Genomic DNA, 23,154 nt, shown 5'->3' on the forward strand with positions numbered 1-23,154 from the left:
CTTTATGATACCAAAGGAGGTCCATAACATGGACAACAAGTTAAAAATTGGGAGTGACATGTCAGAGGTTGATTGGTGTTTGATGATGTAAGATGCCTATGCACTCCAAGATTTTGGGAAGGTGGCTCATGTCCAACCTTACGTGCCCGATGAGTATGGAGTTCTTGCAAGGCAACCGTTCATCTTGGTGCTTCAAGATGAATGGATATTAAAGATATGTGAGCGATTGTCAATAAACAACTCTTGGGCAATCGACCCCACGTTTTAAACAAACCAACTTGGGTTGCCATTATATGCAATTGTGCCCAAACACCATGGGATTTGGTATCCCATTATGGTACATGATATGGAGTTCTAATAAGGGGTCAAACCATAAGCGAGTAGCTTTAAAAACTTGCTTGAGATTCATATTCGCACGGATGCCCAATATGAAGTCAAATGCGGTAGTCATCGAAAAAAGTTGGTCATTATATAATGCCATAAGTAATGTGGTTGCAACAGTCCGATTATCTTGGATTGTTGCAAATGGACAATGGTCACAAACACATTGTCGAATTTTGTTGTGTCGGTTCCACACCAAATAAACATGGGTGGACAACTTGTTGCCAAAGGTAAGTGCAACTGAGACAACCCATCTTTATAATCGGATGTGCCAACTCATGCAATGCATTACGGAATCCACATTCAGTGCCTGATGTGAGGAGTTAAAGGTAGAATAAGCAAACAAGCCAGGTGTTTGGCAATATATAGAAGGAGGATGGTGTGGCTTGACATGTGTGTGGAGGAAACTGTGGCCCAAGTTTGGTAGAATGTTCAACTATGGACATGTTGACACTACCAATATTGTGGAGAGACATTGGCAGTTTATCAAATATATTGCCTTGAGAGGGAGAATAAACCAATCAATTACCGATCTTGTGCATGTTTTAATCGAGGACAGTGAAACTGGCACTTGTGTCGGAGGCACCGTTATTGAATGGTAGAAACAACGACAAGAAATATGTGAGAGTGGTATATTTGCACCCCGTGCAATTTGTAGGGATCAAACAACAAGACTTAAAGAGGTCGAGAGGATACTATAGAGGTATGAAATTAATGATGCGACGGTGCATATTGTGGACGAGCCCCGATATTGGTTAAAAATATTGAGCTTGACAAAACCCATTGTGTGGTATAATTTATCGCTCCAATGCTCATATTGTGATTGCCAAGACCCTACGAGTAAATGTAAGCATATAACTCAACATCTGGATGATATTTGAGAGGCACATGCCACATTTATGTGGGTCGCTGTCTTTTATAGATCACGCGGCCCATATGTGCAATGACCATTTCGTAGAAACTGAAGTGGAGACAAAGGTAGAACCAGTCAAGGAGACAAACCAATGTGCATCAAATATAAAGGAATGGGAGTTGGAATTACAAATGACCGAGGTAACTATTCAATGTCTTAGGCAAGGGTTACAATCCCTTGATCGTGCACAAGTTTTGGCATGTATGGCATCCTATAAAGAAATGAGACAGATCGTGGGGTATCACGTTGGTGCACTGGAACCAACCAATGAAAAAGACAGTGGATCCATAAGGCGGAAGCAAGCAATTGGTGCGAACAAAGGAGCATCAATCAACATTTTACAATATCTTATTGGTAGCTCCCCAAACGCTTCCAAGGCACACATCGGAAAAATGTAAAGATGTGCAAGTCGAACTAGGAGACAGTTACCAATATGTGAGACAGAGAAGATTCGATGCTTGAAGGGACTCAAATGCTAATGGTTGCAAGAATTGTGGCCGCATCTTGCCATCATCTCTAGATCAACCATAAACATAGCTTGAGTGGTTTTGTGGACTAGTGCATTTTGGTTTACGATGTTTAAAGTGGAATTATGTTAAAAGGATGTCATATGTTGATTTATGTTTCAAGTATGTCATATGTTGATTTATGTTTTAAGTTTTATGTTTCAAGTATGTTATAAGTTGAATTTTGTTTTAAGTTTTATGTTTTTAAACTTTTAAGATGATTATTTGTTTTATGTTAAGTATGGTGAAGTTCGTCGATTTTGGAAATTTTAATGGTGGATTTTGTGACCGTTTGATATGTTATTGTAAGTTTTAAGTTTCAAGATCATGCTTATTTGAAGATTTTGGTCGAAATGATACATTTGGTTGGGCAACCTGCACGGTTGGAGTTGGGCAACCTCAGTCAATTTTTTTTTTTGCGCATTCTTTCTTATCCAAATCAGACGGTGTAGATTGCATGCGCAATCAGCTGAGCGACTTGCACTGTCAGTGGCCGCGATTCCCTCACCAACCCTATTTATGATTTGATGTATAATACGTAGGAGCCAACTAAAGCGATAATATATAAGAGTGATCGGATAAAAGCAACAGTATACATCATCAAAGCTACACAACTATACACATTACCATTCGACTAGAGCGATACACGAACATGCATGCGAGCTAGAAACAACAATACACAAGAGAGATATGATAGACGCAACAACATAATCAAAGCTAGAGGACATCAAATGGTCCAGATTTAGGATAGGTACAAAAGAAACATTGGGAAAACTCCGATGTACTCACGCGTTCTTCATTATTTCCGTGAAAGCCCCCGAGTTTTTTTAGATGCCCACAATGAAACCTGTTGGACGAAAGAGAGGGAAAAAAAAGGGATAGATCAATCAATCGTATGATCATCACCGCTCAAATGGTGTGTCTAGGTTGGGGAAGGGCACAACCGAGGGAAATAAGAAAAACTCAGGGGCATGTCTAGGTTGCAAGAAGTAGGCTTCTTAGAGAACCCCCAAAACCCAGGTCTTTCATTCTCTCCTCTTTCACAAGGAGGTATCTGTAGTAGTAGTAGTAGTAGTATGTACATAGTAGTAGTGATGTAGAGCATTAGGGCATCCTGAAGGGTGGGATCCATGACTGTGTTTTCTGTCTCAGCCCCAACCCTTCTACTTGGTTGCCTCCCCCACTAACACACACACACACACACACACACACACACACAGAAAGAGAGAAATAAATAAATAAATATATACATATTCCTTCCTCTGCCAATTCCATGCCCTCTTCCTCCGTTTCTCCCCCTTTGTCTGTCTGTTCTTCCGAGAATATGCTGGAGTTGCACAGGTATAAGCATGTGGACTGGAGGCCATCTCCCGTGGTCGCCCTCGCCGCAAGCGTGGATGGCAACGTTATCGCTTCGGGCCGTGGAAATGGGTCCATTGAGATATGGTCTGTCTCTTCCGGCTCTGTTGGATGGCATTGTGAACTAGTAAGATTTCTTATGCTTATTTTGGTAAGAATAACATTGGGAAAAGAAATCGACCGAAGTATACCAAGGTATAGCAGCATGGATCATGCCACCTGGTTGGGGTTTGCTTGAGACATTGATGTCATTGTATACTTGTAAAAACTCATTTTTTGATAATGCACTTGAACAACTACCCTATATACATGCTTTGGCGAAACCACATGGATGATGCATTCAATTGAATTTTGCTTGAGAATGTAAATATTGTCCAGATGGACGGTATTGTGAAGTTATAAAAGAATATCGTCCATAATACACTAGAAACTGCCCTATATATGCTTGGGGGCAACCACATGGATTGCCCAGTTGTAATTGCTTGAGAATGATATATTATCCAAGGACGCCTTACTCCAGGATGTGAGCAGGTCACTTTTTTCTCCTACCAAAGTGAAGACTTTCCCCGAGAACTCCCCAAATCCCCAAAAATTACACAATAGAGAATCCCCCCCATACATGTCAAAATCGTCCTGTTTATATAAGATCTCTCCTTCCCTAGATTTGAATGCATGTACGTGCTCTAACTTTACCACTTTTCTGATTTTTTCTCAGAATTGGATGTCTACATTTATAGAAAGGTTTGATGAATGTGTGTGTGTGTTCCGCTGCATAAGCTTTTCCTGTTAGACTTATTCCTACCTTAAAAATAGATATCTATCAGGAAGATCTACTACACTATCAAATATGTAAATACATAAATACGGAACCTTCTAAAATCCTAGTAAACCTGGCATTTTTGAATTGGGCAGCTGTGTGTGAGTTGGCAGGTTTGGCACTGTGTGCCATTGGCAGTAAAACACTGGTTTGCTTAATGGTGGTGTTTTCTGTTTGATTTGAGCTCTAGCAATTTCCATTCAAAATTTTGTGGTATCCTGAGGATGCATTTTGAATCTTGCCCATTGCATCTGAATACAATTATGAGTAAGATGCACATCATTTCAATGGAATATGTCATGGAATCTTTATAGTTTTTTTATTTTGCTTGAAATCAGTACTATCATTCCTTATCACATCATTTCAATGGAATATGTCATGGAATCTTTATAGTTTTTTTATTTTGCTTGAAATCAGTACTATCATTCCTTATCACTACTACAACTATAAAAATTTGTGCATGGAATTATCATATTATTTCAGTAATGCCGGTATTATATAACTGCATTTCTCTAATAGTTTTACTTCCTTTACTGATGCGGGAACATTGGTTATGTTTTAGTGAAGCTAGTGATTCTCTATTTCACATGAACTCATTGCTATTGATCTTTGAAGCTATAGTAGATTTAATCAAGAGGCTCAAATTCTATGAATTTTGGCCTCATGGTAATAGATTCATACATGTAGTTAGTTTCCTCGTGTTCCATTTCAGACAATTCCAGGTAAAAAGGATGCAAGTTTGTCATGCCTCATGTGGTCTCCTTCGAATACTTGTACATGGGGACGCCTTTTTTCTGCTGGTCTTGATGGGTTCATATCAGAATGGGATCTTTCAACTCTACATCCAAAGGTGGGCTTTTCTCTTGTTTGGAAACTCAGAAGTCTTAACACAGTTGATGCAAAAGCTTTTTGTTTCTGGGATTTAAGGAAGAAAATACATCGTTGAGGATCTGAACGTGCAAGCACGAAGGTGGTTTTTGTGTGCAGGAGGTCTTGAACTCATATGGAGGGTCTATCTGGCAAATAGTACTTGAGCCTGATGCTGCTGTTACTGCTAGTGCATCAGATAGACTAGCTAGTCCTGAGGAAACTAGTTCTCTTAGTTCGGATAATGACAGTGAAAATGACAAAAATGAAGAGGATAATAGTGAAGATGAGGAAGAAAATGAGGGAGAAATGAGGGTGGCCATTGCATGCGATGATGGTTCTCTGCGGTTATTTACAGTTAAAGATGGGGAAAGCTTGACCTACAAAAAGTCATTTCCTCGTATAGAAGGTATATCATTGCTTTTCTTATACTGCTCAACTACATATAAATCTCAACATTATTGTTAAACTTCGTGTGTTTTGAGCAGGTCGAATTTTGAGTGTTGCGTGGAGTGTTGATGCCAATAGAATCTTCTCTGGTGGTTCTGATGGGTAAATGGTGGAGGTTAACTTAATTTTTTGTTTGTTCTAACTTTCTATTGCCATAACTTGCTAGATATGTATTACAGCTGCATAAGATGCTGGGATGCACGAGTATCTCGAGAAATTTATCGAATAACTGCTGGGTTGGGAGTTGCGGGGAGCAATTCGAGTCTTTGTATATGGTCTATATTATCATTAAAGTAAGTAACAACTACACGGACAGCGGTGTTGCAAATTGGTGATGAAACTAACATTATTAGATAATTCCTCTTGTTCTGAGTTCAGTATGGAACTTGAGTATGTATTTATAACATTCAGCTTTGCCTACAGGAAACTGTGTGTGTGGCTATAAGTGTAGCTAGTGCAAACTTAACTTTCGGATATTTGGAAGCAGTCAATTCAAATTGTTACTGGGTATTATGTGTAGAAACCTTTCCACAACTAACATAAAAAAAGTGAAAGCACTCTGAGTTCACACGATCCTTTGTAAGAAAAAAGAAAAATCCAAAAATGAAAACTCTAAATAAAATATGAAGTGCCTCCTAGAGGTACCTTAACAAAGTACTGTGTGTAAATGAATGCAATGGGCTTTAACTTTAGCTTGATGCTTTGTAGATCAGAAGCCTAAAATATCCTCTGCAATAACTCAACTTTTTTATTTTTATTTTGTGTAGCGATGGAACTGTAGTGAGTGGAGATAGTTCAGGAAGCACCCAGTTTTGGGATGGAAAGCAGGGGACATTTTTGCAAGCTTTTACAGACCATAAAGCAGATGTCTTGTCTTTGGCTCCTTCACCAAGTAATCAGTCAGTTTTTGCAGCTGGGGCTGATGGACAGGTGAATATGTATTATTATTTCTCATATTTTTGACATTACGCTGTAGAACATTAAAATTAGGCTAGGTTTATTAATATCTTAACATGCAGGTTGTGCAATATCAGCATGTCCACAGAAGCAAAATCCTGGCTGATACAATGAAAAACGCTGAAGTAGATATAGGGATTGGGCTAGGTGAAAGGTGGGTTTATGTTGGCAGTAAAAGAACTCATAGCCACGATGTTAATGCATTGGTTGTCGCTTGTCCTCATGTTGCAGGTATATAGATTTGTGTATTTGAGATTGTCCTTTGAATTTTATGATGTGTCATTCAAGGATTCCATTTTGGTAAACTTTCAGAAAGTGGAAATGATTTGGATTTGAAGATTAAATCATTGAAAATTAAGCCAGTAAGGAGGGTAAGAAAGAAATTGAAGTCCTGGATGGAGCAGAATCAATTCAATTTGGATCAGCTGGGAATTCCGATGCTGATTTCTGGCGGCAATGATGCGAAACTTTACACATACCCTGCAAATGCTTTTATTGCTTTCCATCCTCATGATGTTTGTTATGCTCCCCAGCGAACCCCAATCACACTTGCTGCTAAACAACACAATGGCCTTATTATGATGGCACAACATGATCATGAGCTAGAGATTTGGAAGATCATGGTGAACCCACCAAGTAAGGCTGAAGTTGAATCAAACAAATATTTTGAGAGCATGTCTAATGGCAAGAGGAAATCACAAGAACTGCCTCATCATAATGGCAGGCAGAAAATTGTGAATGGTCATCACAAGTGTATACACAATGGTATAACTAACGGGCATGGTTTCAGCAAATCTAAAATCTCCTATGATCCTAAACACTTTGGGAAAGTGAAAGGCTCCTCACCGGAGTTGCTTGCCAGAATAAAGTGCAAATCTGCAGAAAACATAACTTGCAGTGCCTTATCTGATTGTGGACAACTTGTTGCCTTCTCAGATAATTCAAAACCTAGGGTATTTGAATTAGAACAACAGCAGAAGGTTGGTCTGGCTGAGGCAAAAATGTGGGGGATAACAAAGAGAATGCTGCCAGTGAATATTCCACCAGCTCAATGTATGGTATTTTGTGGTTTGAAGCGACTTATTTTAGCCTGTTCAAATCAATCCGTTTGGGTAAGCTAATTAACTTGATCAATGTCACACATTCCTTGCCTGTATTTAGAACCAATAGGAAATTGGAACTTTGAGAATCACATAAAGGCATACTGCATTTAGTGACTATACAGAACTGATCAATAAGTTTAAAAGTACACATTCTTTGGAGTCTTTGGGTCAATTTTTGATGTTTCTCTGTTTGACAAATTTTCAGATTGTAGATATTCAGACATGTATTGTTCTACATCAATTTGAGATCGAGAGGGATAAAGCACACACTACAATTTCTCCTATTAAGTCCATGCACACAAGTTCAGATGGTAAATGGCTCGCAATATCTAATGCTGGTGGCGACATTACAGTCTTTAATCTTGAAACGTTTCTGTAAGTTTATTGATTTATATTTTCTGTGCAATCGTCTCAGGTTTTATGCTATTCATATTCAGCCATTTTTTCACATTAAAGAACAGAACAGTCTAAAGCACAGAATGAATAAGCTCTTGTTTTGTGCTATATTATCATGGAATAGCCTTAGCCCTTTTGTAGCACATCATCATTATGTGCTATCACAGTTGGAAGCAGTACAGCTCATGAGGGAGGTAGGGAGAGCGAGATTAACATATGTGGTGAAGGCTGAAACTGACCTATCAGGCAGATTATGTAATGCAAACAATAATATTTGAGTATCCAAGAGGAATATGGAAATATTACTTAAAAAGAACTATAATCTTTTGTACAGTTAGCCTGCAGGATGGGTAACACCCTTGAAGCTGACTTGGTCCTTGCAAATCACTCAGAAGTGGAAGAGAGGAAAAGGTGAGGCAGGTAACAGATGTATGGGTGGTTCTCTATGATATTAGGTAAAATGGCAAACATGATATACATGGCTGTGGGGGAGCACAAAGGTTTTAAGGTGAGAGATAGGTAACCGGTTCAGTGCTCAATGGGTCACTGTGGTAAGTACAAATCTCTTGTCTCTATTGCATAATCTTATCCTGTCGCTTGAGGGTAAGATGGTTGACTCGTGTGAGAGTAATGCCTTGGTGGGCGATGGATAGTGGGATGGACTGATAAGTTGGCAGATGTGATTGCCTCCAATCCCCCTATGTAGACGAAGTAATCCTCTAAGTGACTTTTTCCCTATTTACTTAGGAATCTACTGAGGCATCATGAAGCATTGTCTAATGCGTTTCATTTTTCCAAAGATTGCCTCCATTCAGAACTCAATACTTTATTACGTGTCTTTGGCGTTCCCTTACATTTTTCCCATTCAACCTTAGACAATCAGTTTGAGAAGTTTTTTTGGCGCTTAAGCTGTATGTCATAACCGCCCCATTCCCACAATCTCAATCGGAAGTGATCCTATCTCAAGCAGTTGGTGATTGCATTTTGTTTCTATCTTGACTTGAAGAAAGCTCATAAGAAAACGCTTGGACCTTGTCAAACTTTTCCCAAACTGACCTAGAAATGCTATTACCCATACGTCAACCCCGTAGAGAAGCATTGTTTATTTTGACCCTTACATATAAAAGCGGTTGGGGATAAAGGCCCAAGGACTCTCTTGTTTTAATATATTTTGACCCTTCCATGTGAAAGCTCTTTTCGAGAGCTTTTTAGACATAATATTACTATATTTGTGGCCCCAATTTGAGGGTTTATAGGCATTTACATTGTTTTTTATAACTTTTGGGTCATTGGTCGTGTGTGAACATGCCAACATGACCTAAAAGTTTCTTATGAATAATAATTGGTCCCAAACCTCTCATAATGAGATACTTGGCTTTTAGTGGATAGGGTTTTCTTTGCATTTTTCTGCATAGTTTTTCTACTTTGTCTCCTCACACAGCAGCCCACTCCCTTGGTGTTTTGGATCCGACAACATCATCACATCATCACATCATCATCTCTCTTTCAACTGGTATCAGAGCTAGAGAGTTTCGTCGTGAAGAATTTGTCTCATCAGGTGATTGTGCATAGAACAACAAGTGATTTTACCTTTTTTGGTGAGTTTCTTTTGAACTCTTAAGTGCAAACATGACTACTACCTCATCTAATCTCAAAAGCTTGTTTGAGATCAAGAAATTTGAAGGTAGTAGATTTGATTTATGGAAAGACAATGTTAGGCATTCTCTTTCTTAAAGATTGTGAAGGAGCACTTCTTGAAGTCAAGCTTGAAGATATGACGAATGTAGCATGGATGAAACTAAACAAGAAGTCCATCACTTGCATCAAGATGGCTGTATCAGATGAGATTTTAGTGGATCTGAAGGGCCCCACAACTACTTTTGAGGTATGGGAGAAGCTGAAAGCTACTTATGTAATTAACACGCTTATAAATCAAGTGCATCTCATGCGTAAGTTGGTGTGTATCAACTTAATGAGTCAAAAAGTGCAATTGATCACCATAAATCTCACAATTCCAAGACTCCGGATTATCTCCCTTTAATGATAAGTGTAAGGTCATCTTCTTGTTGGTGACCTTATATTATGGGAAACATTTGTTGTTCACTCTCGAATAACCCTAATCTTACGTTTGATGGCGTAAGAGGTTTAGTTTTGAGTGACGAAACTAGGAAGAAAGCTAGTGGAGAGGGAAATGGTTCACAAATGTGGATTGAGGAAGAACAGAAAAGAAAAGTGAAAATGTACATAGGAATAGGAGCAAAAGCAAAGCAAGGCTGAAATGACATATTATCAATGTCGTAGGAAAGGTCATAAGAAGCCTGATTGCAAATATTACAAAGCTGATTTATAGATAAAGAAGAACACAAGAGACAAGAAGAAAAAGGACAGCGAGAATGAAGCACATAACCACTTTAAGGACAATGACATAGAGAAGGCCAATGTGGCCTCTAGTGTCATAATTGAGGTGCCATCAAATGTAGAAGATATTCTTTGTGCTACCATGGCAGCAGATGATGTTGAAGTTAATGGTGCTTCTATTTTTATTCATGCATAGGATATGCAGATTACAAAGAACGATCTAATTGATGCGTTGTTTACTTTGAATGATGCTTTATCACAAACATGGATTGTGGATTAGGTGCATCATTTCATGTTACTCCTATTAAGGAGTGTTTTACAACTTTAATGTCGGCAGCCATGGACATCTATAGCTTGGAAAAAACCATGGTTGCTCTATTGAAGGTATTGGCACAATTCATCTCATAGTGGATGGTACTAACGGGCTGGTTTTGCATGGTGTAAGGTATGTGCCAAGCATCAAGAAAAGCTTAGTCTGTTGGACAAATGGATATGCATGGATATAGTACCCTCTTTGAGAAAGGGCCATGGAAGCTTATCAAAGGATTTAGGCTAATTGTTAAAGGTACAAAGGGACTATGTATTGCTTGCATGGTAAATCTTTGATGGGCAAGTTTATTGCTTTGGCTGAAATCCATTCACATATAGAATTATGGCATAAAAGGCTTGGCCACATGAGCCAAAAAGGCCTTGATAAACTATGTAATTTGGACAATGCTGATGTTAAAGGGTCAAAACTTGATATTTGTAATGAATGCCAATATGGTAAGCAAGTAAAGAATTTCTACTACTCTAGTGTCTCTCGTAAGACAAATCTGATTGATCTCATTCATTCTGATGTTTGCAAAATGTCCACAAAACCTATGGGGGGGTGCTCTTTATTTTATTTCTTTTTTTGATGATTACTATATGAAGCTTTGGGTATATTTGTTAAAATCTAAGGACGAAGGCTTGGCTGCATTTAAGAAATTTCATGCATTTGTGACCACCTAAACAGGTAGAAAGCTGAAATGATTACGCACAGATAATGGGGGTGAGTTTACAAGTTCTAAACTTAATAGATTTTGTGAAAATCTTGGTGTTAAAAGAGAGCTAATAGTCCCATGCAGCCTGTCTTCCAAAATGGTGGGCCTAAAAGGTCTAACATGACTTTATATGAGAGGGTAAGATGCACGCTGTCCACAACTAATCTCCCCCATGGATTTTGGGGAGAGGCCTTGAAAACTACAACACATGTTTGCAATAGATCCTGTCATGTTCGGAAAAGGTCGCATTTCCTAAAGAGGATTGGTTTGGCAAACCAGATTCATTTGACCACCTATGCATCTTTGGCTGTGATGCTTTTGTGCATATAAGGTTTGAATTGAGAAGCAAATTAGATGCAAAATCCATGAAAGGAAACTTTATGGGTTATGGAGATGAAGGTGAAATGGGCTATAGGATTTGGCTACCTCAACTCAAGAGGGTAATATGCAGCCAAGATGTTGTATTTAATGAGGCAAGTCTGCGTAAAAATGATTGTTCCTAAGTGTGACCATAAAAGAGTCAAATTTCAGCATGTACAGCCACAAGTTAAATTTGTTAGGAAGCGATCCACCACATGTGTTTGATAAAGATAATGAGCTAGTGGTTATTGAGCCAGATGATGTTCAATGGCAAAATGACGCTCCTGATGGGCATATGTAGACTATTAACAATGAAGATGTTAATGTACTTCCTGATGTAGATCCATTGCCTGATAATGTGGATCATTGGGTAAGAAGATCTATACGTCCAAGGAGGGAAGTGACTAGATATGACCCCTCTATACATTACATTATGTTATTAGATGAGCGAGAGCCTCTTCTTGATAAAGAGGCAAAACTATGTGAGCACAAGAACAAGTGGGAGTTAGCCATGTAGGAAGAGATAGAAGCCTTGCATGCAAATAATACTTAGCGTTTGGTTGAGGTGCCCAAAGGTAGGAAGGCCATTCCAAACAAGTGTTGCTAAGGGATATGCCCAAAATTTGGGGATTTATTTCCAAGAGGTTTTCTTGCTAGGGATAAAGGCCTTTGGTTCTCTATATTCTCTCTCTCTCTGTGAAAGATCCAAAAGATGCATAAAAGCAAAATTTTGTGTTTCGGTTGGATGCAAGATATAGTAAAATGGTTTGGTAGATGGGATGTGAGACATTTGCTTCATGATGCATCATTAGATTCCTCTGTAAATGAGGCCTTTTTGCAACGCCAATGTATCATGACATGGGACAAATGTGGAGGCTCACGCTTTACACATTATACTACACATGTTGCACCTAACTACAAAACCATATTCTTTGTGGAACAGGGAAATCGTACACATCGATACATGTTAGAGCCCATATCGTTATTTGCCATTCGAACCTTGGCTTCCATGCGACTTAGCTCACATGCATTGCGATGTGAGACAGGGCATTGGGGCACAAGTGATGAGAGTGGTCGGCTATGCACACTTTGCCCTAAACAAGTTCACGAGGTATCACACTTTGATACAATGCTTTGCCTTTGATCATATTCGACCATGCTTTCCACATTTCTTTGACTGAGCCCAATCCTTGCATGAATTCCTCTCACAACCACAATGTGCACTCTCGATTGCAACATTCATTGGTAAAGTTCTTGAACATCGAGAGTCACTACTCACTTTCACATGTATCACATGAAATGTAATATTTTTGGTCTCATAGGTCATATTTGACCTCTGAAGACGATAATATAATCTATCTCAAATAGTGTTAGAAGGGCACACAAGGCACCCAAAACGCAAGCCCCATTTGATGTTGAAAATGGGAAACATGATCTATTATGCCATTTGATTGTGCAAGAGATCAATCTTATTAGAGAGGATATAAAAATAGCACTAAAAGAAGAAATAAAAAAGGAGATAGAGAAACAAAAAACTAAGTTGTATGCCTCTCAAGACTGAGTTATTAGAAGAGATGCGGAAAGACATAATAAGCCATGTGAAGAAAACAGACTTAGAGCTCAAGGATGACATGACACAATACCTTAAGGATGAAATATCCTCAAGTAAGGTTGCGTTAGGAGCAATAAAAGTGGATTTAGAAAAAGGACAAGAAGTAGTGGAAAGATGCATCCCTACAGTGAAAGCCAATGTCACTAAGGAAATGCAAACACGGGCAGACATGGCCAAAGATGCCAAAGCTCAAGCTAAGCATGCCCCAAAAAAATTAAAGCAAATGCTCCTTGGATAGAGGTAGTGAAAAAGCAAAAAGGAACATCCATGGATAGGATGGCAATGATGAATACTGCATTAGAAGAAGAAGCTCATGCATTCCATGTACGAGTGGTTGGTTGGTGTTGGGAATAAAGGGCCATCGTGCCTTTTATTAGTGCACGAGTGTGAACGCACTCGTAGCACACTTTTGACTTATATATACATAATATCTAAAACCAAAAAAGAGGTACACTTTGTACCCAAGACAACGTGCATCTCTCTCTCTCACTCAGACTCTCTCCCTCTCTGTTTTTTACCTAAACCCTAATCCTCGTGCTGCCTTCAAACTGGTATCAGAGCAGAATCTAAGGTTTTTTGCAGAGCAGAGTTTAAGGTTTTCTGCAGAGCAGGTTACGTTTTTTGCAGAGTAGGTTTGGTCCTCTGTTTGGGCTAAGAAATCGGAAAAGGAGCCCACAAGAAGATGCCAAGAATCTTGGAACAAAGATTGGGGCATCAGATATTCCATTTGCTTCAGCATGGAGGGTGGGAAGAGATGAGTCTAGAGCTAAAGCCCTTATCATCCACTTCATGGATATTGACAAGAAAAAAGCTTTCCTCTCTAAAAGAAAAGCACTCAAGGGTGAAAAAAATATACTTAGATGACGAACTCACTCCAACCCACGTGGCACACCGCAAAGAAAACATGCCACAAGTGCTTGATGCAAGAAAGGAAGGAAAATGGGCCGTATATAGAGATGGCAAGGTCATTATTACATAGAAGAGAACCGCATGACGATATATGGCCTATGAGACCCTACACATGACCATATGGAATTGCAACGGCTCTCTACGGATAGATGTCGGATATTTTGAAGATACCTTGAAAAACACAGATATTGCTATGTATACAGAGACCCACCAATGCATGGCTAGCAAACTCCCTGGGTACAAGGATATAGATGGGAGTCAATATGTCACCCCCAACCTCGGACACCAGGAAGCACTAGAGGTTTGGGAGGAGTGGCTATGCTATACAAAAAGGAGCTCCATGATAGAGTGCATGTTGTCCATAAGGATGTAGATGCATGCTACATGTGGATACGAATCAAATGAGGGGATCTTAGAGAGTTATATATTGCAATTTGCTACTTTCCACCTGCCTACTCAAGGTTTGCACCTCTAGGTGAATCACCATATCTACCATTATATGATGATATCATAAGATTTGCCACTATGGGGGACATAATACTGTTAGGAGATTTTAATGCACAAACCAAGGATGAACAAACAACTATGTTTAACACCAATGAGGCTGTTTATGGAGAAGTTATGGCAGAAGAGGTTGGTCTAAAGCGACAAGCTCAAGATATGAGTGCTATAACTGAATATGGAAAACACTTTCTAGCCTTGGGAAGTGCGCATGGATTTGTGATATATAATGGTTTGTCACAATGGCCAAGATAAGATGCTTTGACATGTTGGAACCCAAAAGGAGGTGCAAGCACAATCGATTATCTAACGGGATCTCCATCTCTTATACCTGAAATAAAAGAGTTCACTATTTCGAGTAGACCTATTGGCTTGGTAGCAGATCATTCATGTCTACGCTTCAAGGTAAAGGATGGATGCACAAAGGATGTATATGCTAAGGAGAGTGCGTTGGCTAAGTGTCTACTTACTCGCGAGACAATTGATGTGTATACAATGGCAGGCTCGATTTGGATCCTTTTGCACCCCTTGAAGCACTTACCCAAGGATTGTCAAAATCATTGCATAAAGCAACCACAAATGCCTTTCCTCTCACAATGGCCAATCCCCCCAAACTTGGTAGAGTAATAAAAATTGTTGGTATGATGGGGAATGTCGTGATACAAGGAGATGCTTGTAGCATGATGTAACTCGGGTCATGAGAGCAACCTTTTGACGCCTCGTAAGGAAGAAGAAGAGATTGTATTTGGCTAAATTTGAAAATAATTTGTATCGCTTGTTTCTAGGACAAGAAAGTAAAAGAGCATGGAAAATGTTTAATGATAGGCAACCTACCACACAACTGACCTCACCTCAAGTGTGGCATGAATATGCAAAGGTTCTATATGATATCCCAGGGCAACCTCCTCTTCCCCACCCACATGGCTCTTGCCCACATGAATCAACCTTTTTTACTCCACAAAATGTAAGAAATGCCATTGATCGGCTACAATTTGGTAAGGCCCAAGATCATGATGGATTGGTGGGTGAGCACTTTATCTATGCCCGTGACACCTTGCTCCCATTGCTAGCACACATCTTTAATAGAGCCATGTGTGAAGGTTTCCCTACTAGATAGACTCAACATACCATTGTGCCAATCCTCAAGAGTGGAGACTCCATGATGCCAAACAACTATAGGACAATCATGATTGGCCATTACTTGGCTAAACTATATGGGTTGATTCTAGAATCAGAATTGAGTATATGGGCAGAGCGGAAGGGCTGCCGTTCAGTTGGACAGGCATGCTTTCGGAAGGGGTTCACAACTTTGGATCACATATTTACCCTCTGGGCCCTTATTGAGGAGGGCAGAGCCCATAATAAGAGGATTTATTGTTGCTTTGTGGATTTCCGAAAAGCCTTTGACACTGTGCCACGTGCTCGGCTTATGCAACGGCTAGAAGCCCTTGGTGTTTCCTACAGATATGCAATGGGAATCTATGCACTTTATGAATCCGTGTTAGGAAAAGTGTGATCTTCCAAGGGCTTGTCTGAGGCAGTGGCTAGCACAATTTTAGTGAAGCAAGGATGCCCACTATGTTAGGTGTAAAGGCCCGTAGTTCACAAATTAGGTAATTATTCGTATATGTGAACACATTGTTCACTTGGACAGGACACCTCCTTTTATAATGTGAACACACCACTTTCTATGTAAGGTTAACTAATATAATAACCTTCTTTTTTCTTGTGTACCAATCAAGGCGGTTGGGTACACCAAAGATCTGTGTGTCTCTACTCTCATCTCTACTACAGTCCTGTTTGCTGAACGTCATCTCTCAATAGCTGATCCGTCAAACATCCCTCTTTACCTTTAACTGGTATCAGAGCCAAATCTCTTTCCTCTACTTTGCTGTTTTTCTTTAGATTCAGAATCAGCAGAAAACACAGATTTAAAAAATAAAAAAAAATAAAAAAAAAAATCCGTCAGACCCTTTCCTATTGGTATTCTGCTCAATTTCTGAAGGCATCTGTCATAAATCTTGGGAGCAATGGCCTCCACTTCAGCTGAAGTGAAAAACCTCTTTGAAATCAAGAGATTTGATGGAAAAGGTTTCGAATTGTGGAAAGAGCGTATGCTGGGCATCCTCTTTCTAAGAGATTGTGAAGATGCTCTCGTAGAAAAGAAACCAGAGAGCATGGAAAATGATGCTTGGAACACTCTGAATAAGAAAGCCATTACATATATTAAAATGGCTGTTTCTGATGAAATTCTTGTAGATGTAAAGGGCTTGACTACTGCCCATCAAGTTTGGGAGAAACTTAAGAAAACTTATGAGAATACTACTCCTGTGAATCAGGTGCATTTGATGAGAAAACTTGTCAGTATGAGGCTTGATGAGTCGAAAGGTGCAACAGAGCATCTATCTTTATTCACAGGTACTCTCTCCCAACTACAAGATTCAGGATTACTAGCTTTTGATGACAAGCTCAAAGCTATCTTCCTACTTATGACTTTACCGGATTCGTGGGAAACATTAGTTGTTTCACTATCTAATAGCCCCACCTTGACCTTCGATGGTGTGCGGGGCTCTATTCTCAGTGAAGAGATTAGAAGACAATCTAGCGGAGAAGGTAGTGGTTCAGCATACAATATTAGGGGGAGATATGATAAGAGGAACCCAAATGTAGGACAAAGAAATAGAAGTAAGAGTAGAGGGAAAGGAAAACAACAAGATATCACTTGCTATCATTGTGGCCGTAAAGGTCATAAGAAACCTGATTGTAGATATTGGAAGATGGAACTAGAAAGGAAGAAGAATGTTGGAGAGAAGAAAAACAAAGAGGATAAGTTTAATACAACAGAGAAAGCTAATATGGCTTCAAATGTTATCATTGAAGACCTATCTAGTGAAGATGGTGATGTACTTTGTATTACAGGTGATGCCTTTATAGCTCATGTTCAAGACATGCAAATCACCAAAACAGATGTTATTGATGCTTTATTGTCAATCGATGATGGATTGACACAGACATGGATAGTAGACTCTGGGGCTTCGTTTCATGTTACTCCATGTTTGGAGTGCTTTACCACATTTGATGCAGGCAGTTATGGAAAAGTTTATCTTGGTAACAATAGTGCTTGCAATATTGATGGTATTGGAACCATACACTTGTCTTTGGATAATGGTCAAGAGCTTGTGCTCAAAGATGTTAGGTATGTACCTGGCATAAAGAAAAGTTTGCTATCTGTAGGACAGATGGATTTGCATGGTTACACCACATTATTCGGTGGTGGATTATGGAAACTAAAGAAAGGATCTATGGTTATTGTGAAAGGTTGCAAAAAGGGCACTCTGTATTGTTTGCAATGCAAAGCTTTACCTGGAAAGTTTCTTGCTATTGCTGAATTCGACTCTCGTTTAGAGCTTTGGCATAAGAGATTAGGACATATGAGCCAAAAAGGACTTGAAGTCCTTTCTGCTTTAAAAAGATTTGATGTTAAAGGATCAAAGCTGGTTTTTTGTAATGATTGTCTATTTGGCAAACAAGTGAGAAATTCTTATTATTCTGGTATCTCTCGTAAACCAAATGTGCTAGATTTGGTGCATTTTGATGTATGTTGGTATGCTGAAATGCAGCAATGGTTCGAGTCACATGGCATGAGTATAAATGCACTATCGCCGTTCCAATATAGCTTGGACTGTCCCATCTAAATATGATCAAAGTGGAAAAGAATAGAGTGATCCAAACTAATATTATTAACTTGGAAAACAAAATAACATGAATCAGCCCCAAAATACCACTTGGTACAAAGATGGCCCACTATAAGACACACTTCTTACACACATCGGAGGATGGATTCATCATCAAGCCACCTTATATGGACATACATCTATCCCATGCGTTGTGTAGTGTGATAGGGCAGCTACGAACTTCATCACATCAGTTATAGATTGAGGTAGGTTGATATACACGACTACCTCTAGAAGAGAGAATTTGCCAATCGTGTCATCAAGGAGTGGAATTTGAAGAACACTATGTTTGTCATTGTAGTGTCTTTTATGAAATCGGAGGGAGATACCATTGCCTCTTTAAACAAGGCTTTGGCCCACTACGCAAGGTAATGGAATATGAGGACCAACGATGCCTAGGACTTTTCTTGCTAGAGCTCTAGAGACATTGGGAAAAGTTGTTGAAGAATACAACCACACAAGCTCATCCACAAAGAACAATCACAACTTTCTTTAGCCCCATCACTCCTACTGATGCTACAAGTCAATCACGGGATACACAAATGGGCTCCAAACTAGGACATAACAAAGAGGTTACAATTAATCGGGCAATAGCAATTTGCCGTGCTTATAGGCCCCGGTCCCATGGACCACGACCTCAACCTCGACACCCTTGTCATCGACAGATGAAAGCCATTATTTCCCGCCATCGTAGGTGCTTCCCTCGCTTCAGAGACATTTCCATTCTGGATCGACCTATGCTAGAGATATTTCGAAGTCAAAAGCTACAATATATCTAACTTGAGAATCTCACATGTGCCAAAAACTAGATTCCTTTGTTTCTTTTCTGTTCTTTTCATCTTATTTACTGTGTAATATTTATTTTATTTTGATTTGTTCTAAAAAACGAGACAACACTTAAGATGTAATCTCTTGTTTGGTCTTATAGGCCATTTTGGCCTCTTAAAAGATGTTAATATGTCTTTCTTTCTTTCTAGTGGTTAAGGTGACCACACTACGTGTCTTGTTTGCTCTCACAGCTGCCTTAGATTTGGAATTATTCCAAATGGATGTTAAAATAGCCTTTTTGCATGATGCTTTAGACGAAGTGCTGTACATGTAACAGCCAGAAGGATATGCCATTCCTGGAAAAGAGCATCTGGAGCTTATATGGGTTGAAACAGGCCCCTAGGCAATGGTATAAAAAGTTTGATACATTTATACTCTAACATGTTTTCAAAAGAAGTCACGCAGACCACTGTTTTTACACTAAAAAGGATGACGATGGCAACTCAATTATTTTCATATTGTATGTAGATGCTATGGTGCTTGCAGGGAAGAAAAAGAGTACTCTGAATGCTCTAAAACAGCAGCTGAACTCATTTCATTCTCATTGAAAGACCTTGGGAAAGCTGAGCATATTCTTGGTATGCAAATAAAAATGGATAGGCAGCAGTATACTTTGCATTTATCCCAAGAAAAATACATATTGAAAAAAGTGTGTCTGATGCTAAGCCTCTTGGAGTGCCATTGCAGCCAAATGTTAGTCTTTCCAAGGACGATTGCCCCAAAGATGACGATGCAGCCAATTGCATGAGAATGGTCCAATATGCATCAGCTTGTGGCTCACTTATGTATGCTATGGTTGCCACACAGTTAGACATTGCGCATGCTGTTGGAATTAGCAAGTTCATGGTTAATTTTGGTAGAGCTCATTGGGAGGCAACCAAATCTATCTCGAGATATTTGGAAGGGACCAAAGGTAAAATGCCTACGTTATGGAACCGGTCCATTAGAGTTAAAAAGATTTTTTAATTCGGACATGGTAGGTGATATGGATACACACAAGTCCACAAGTGGCTATGTATACACCCTTGTAGGTCGAGCTATTTCATGGTGCTTTAGACTTCAGTGAATAGTTGCTCTATCTACTACAGAGGCTGAATATATTCCAGTGATAGAGGCTTCCAAAGAAACCATTTAGTTAGCTTGCTCGTGCAGGGAGTTTGGGATGCCTGAAAAGGCACATGTTCTTGGATGCAATAGCCAGAGTGCCATATGTTTGGCAAAGAATGCAATGTTTTATGCTTACACAGAACATATTGATGTGAGATACTAATTCATCAAAGAGGTGGTAGAGGATGGTCTAATCACTTTGATCAAGGTCAATACTTCACAGAATCTTGTAGATACTCTCATAAAGTCTCTACCCAAGGCACAACATCAGCTATGTATACAGATGGTGGGAGTTACTTAGCTTATAGGAGCCTCCTTGGTCCTTTAAGTGGAAGATTGTTGGGGATAAAGGCCCCAAGGACTCTCCTGTTTTAGTATATTTTGACCCTTCCATGTGAAAGCTCTCTTTGGTTCCAATTTGAGGGGTTATAGGCATTTTCATTCTTTTTATTACTTTTGGTCATTGGCTGTGTGAACATGACAAAGTGGCCTATTACTTATCAATAATAATTGGTCACAAACCTCTCATAATGAGATAGGGACTTTAAACAGCTAGGGTTTCTTTCCATTTTTTCTGCACAGTTTTTCTACTGTCTCCTCACGCAGCAGTCCACTCCCTTAGTGTTTTGGATCTAACCATGCCATCACATCATCTCCATTTCATCTTTTGCTTTGATTTCCATTTTTACTTCTTCTTTGACTACTTGAGCCCAACCTTTCTTTAGTTTAGTTTTTGATGACCTCAACTTTTTTGACTAGGGTTGTTGACTTCATGGAGATGAAATTAAATGTTTTATAATATTTTCTAAAGGCCAAAGTAGCATATGAGACCAAAAGTTGCATTCAGTTAGATGTTCTGGTGGATAAAAATGTGGCTTACCACTAGGGTACAGCTCGAATAGAAAAGAGAAATCTTGTCACTAAACATTATGTTGTTTTTTCAGGCAACATTGGCGTGTTCCTCCTTTAGATGGTGGTTCTGTGACTGCTGCCACTTTCCACCCTGGAAGCAGCGGAATCTTGATTGTAACAACAAATAACAATGTACTGCATGTCCTGGATGTGGAGGCAAAGAGGATGGGGGAGTGGTCAAGAAAGCATGGAAGCAGGCTTCCTCAGTCTTTCCTTGAGTTTCCAGGAGGAATTCAGGGCCTTTCTTGCTCTCCTTCAAGAAAGGAAACCACTGTTATTGCATACAGCGCAAAGTAAATATCATTGTTTGTTTTGTCTTCACAATATATATGCCTTTATTTGAAAAGGTGTAGTGTTGGATATTTGCTTACAAGAGTTTTAACTGGCATATATCTTTACAGGGCAATGTGTTTCATTGACTTCCAGATGCCTGTTCCTGAGGAAGAGGTATCGTTATTGAATGCTGGTGAGGAAACCATTGTCTCTAATAGAGCTGTGCATTCCAGAACACACCAGAATGGGAGTTTTAAAGAGTCTCACAGGAACTTTATTATGGTGCCTTTCAAGGATCCAGTGCTATTTGTGGGTCATTTATCTGACAAGTCTATTGTGATTGTAGAAAAACCCTGGTTAGAAGCCATCAATCAATTGCCACCTCCTGTATACCGACATTTATATGGCACGTGATTTTATTTTTTTGCAATTCAAGCAGCTGAAGAGAATTATTCTATATCAAACTTGGCTGTCCCAAATACAGCATACTATATTTATGATGCTTCTTCACACTATCAATTGGAAAAGTGGGCTTCTCCGTGTATGAAGCAGGGTTGTAATGCTGTCATCCAAAGGAATTGAAGACAGGATCTCTTGCTTGATGGCTGCAGATATCCAATCATTTTTTTCTTCCTCATGGTGAATGGGTTTTTACAATCCACCACGAAGATTTCATCTCTTTGGAAGACATGAAATAGCCAACAACATTTTTGCAGTGGTTTGTCACTCTTGATTGTGAGAAAAGTGTAATAGCAATGAGGCGTAGGTGCACTAATTTAGATTGTCAATGAGAGAGTTGTGCTTTCTAATTTTAGTTCTAGCAAGATTTTGGGCATTGACATTTTTGTTGGCTATGTATAAATTTAAGGTTTAGCTTTGAAGGCTTTTCTTTTGCAGATAAAGATGGATGGATTGTTGCTCCATAGGGTTATGTCATTGGACCTTCATAATCTTGCATAATGCTTCTAATAAAGTACCATAATCTTTAGTTTAGTTTTGTCCATTGTATGCCTTTATATTAATATTTCACGATATGGTAAAAGGGGTTATTGGCATCCCTATTTGCATGTGGAATTGGTATTATTGACTTTCTTGAGAAAGTAAATACGTGGTTTAATTGATGAAGAAAAGAAATATTAAAGCAAAAAATGATTATTTACTCCCATTCAATTCCCAGCAATCCAGGAAAAGAGAGATATCTGGGGACAATGGCAAAATTATGTGTGAAGCTGCTTCTCCATTTGCATGTAGAATGGGTATTACTAAATAAATATTAAAGCAAAATATGATTATTCACTCCCATTCAATTCCCAGCAATTCAGGCAAAGATGAGGGGGAGCTATAATACTTTAGGGAAGCAAACAGAGATACTCACAATTGAGAGTGGTTATGCCATGTAAGATGAGATGGACACTTTGCATGAGATTCACACGTACGAGAATATTCATACCTTACACGTATACCTCCACATTCTTGTATAAATACTGTAGTGCTCCTTGATTACAATCAAGGTGAACAACACCAGTTACGGAGGCATAAATACAATTCTTGTTCTCTTGCCTATGCTCTCTCTCACACACACACACACACACACACACACTCTCTCTCTCTCTCTCTCTCTCTCTCTCTCAGTGTTTAGCCTCGTCTACTTGTCCGTGACACAACCCTGACGAGGAACATTGGGCTGCTGTCAAGTGGATACTCTGATACCTGAGTGACACCTTTGATATGTATCAACATCAGCCGATATGTTGGAATCCCTAAACCCGTGTTGGAAGGGTTTATG

At 39.3% G+C, this 23,154-nt stretch overlaps 1 protein-coding gene across 4 annotated transcripts; it reads left to right on the forward strand.

Moving 5' to 3' along the window:
* The first annotated feature begins 2,889 nt into the window (after positions 1–2,889).
* Positions 2,890–22,365, forward strand: LOC147856264 (WD repeat-containing protein PCN-like). Of its 4 annotated transcripts, XR_015530729.1 has the most exons (12): positions 2,890–3,286; positions 4,689–4,826; positions 4,964–5,252; positions 5,332–5,395; positions 5,473–5,586; positions 6,061–6,223; positions 6,313–6,481; positions 6,563–7,362; positions 7,559–7,728; positions 7,874–8,004; positions 8,084–8,160; positions 21,128–21,260. XR_015530729.1 is itself a non-coding variant. In XM_087329662.1 (11 exons), the coding sequence occupies exons 2-11, from the start codon at positions 4,799–4,801 to the stop codon at positions 21,780–21,782; spliced, it is 2,361 nt and encodes a 786-aa protein (XP_087185788.1). In that variant the 5' UTR covers positions 2,890–3,286; positions 4,689–4,798; the 3' UTR covers positions 21,783–22,365. The 4 variants fall into 4 exon arrangements, 3 of the variants coding, with proteins under 3 accessions (XP_087185788.1, XP_087185787.1, XP_087185789.1); XM_087329662.1 differs by lacking the exons at positions 7,874–8,004; positions 8,084–8,160 and adding an exon at positions 21,497–22,365 and having other exon boundaries at positions 4,947–5,252; positions 21,128–21,388; XM_087329661.1 differs by lacking the exons at positions 7,874–8,004; positions 8,084–8,160 and adding an exon at positions 21,497–22,365 and having other exon boundaries at positions 21,128–21,388.
* The last annotated feature ends 789 nt before the right edge of the window (positions 22,366–23,154 follow it).

The sequence above is a fragment of the Azolla caroliniana genome, unplaced genomic scaffold (assembly GCF_043228905.1).
Source record: "Azolla caroliniana isolate FFs.n. ecotype wild unplaced genomic scaffold, voAzoCaro1.0.p SCAF_13, whole genome shotgun sequence".
In the NCBI taxonomy this organism is placed as follows: Eukaryota; Viridiplantae; Streptophyta; class Polypodiopsida; order Salviniales; family Salviniaceae; genus Azolla; species Azolla caroliniana.

Bases quoted from the DNA above. Each gene is read 5' to 3' on its own strand.
- LOC147856264 (XM_087329661.1), top strand. From the start codon at position 3,074: ATGCCCTCTTCCTCCGTTTCTCCCCCTTTGTCTGTCTGTTCTTCCGAG. The intron at 6,482-6,562 runs GTATATAGATTT...GTAAACTTTCAG, and splicing joins CGCTTGTCCTCATGTTGCAG to AAAGTGGAAATGATTTGGAT. The intron at 21,389-21,496 runs GTAAATATCATT...ATATCTTTACAG, and splicing joins GTTATTGCATACAGCGCAAA to GGCAATGTGTTTCATTGACT.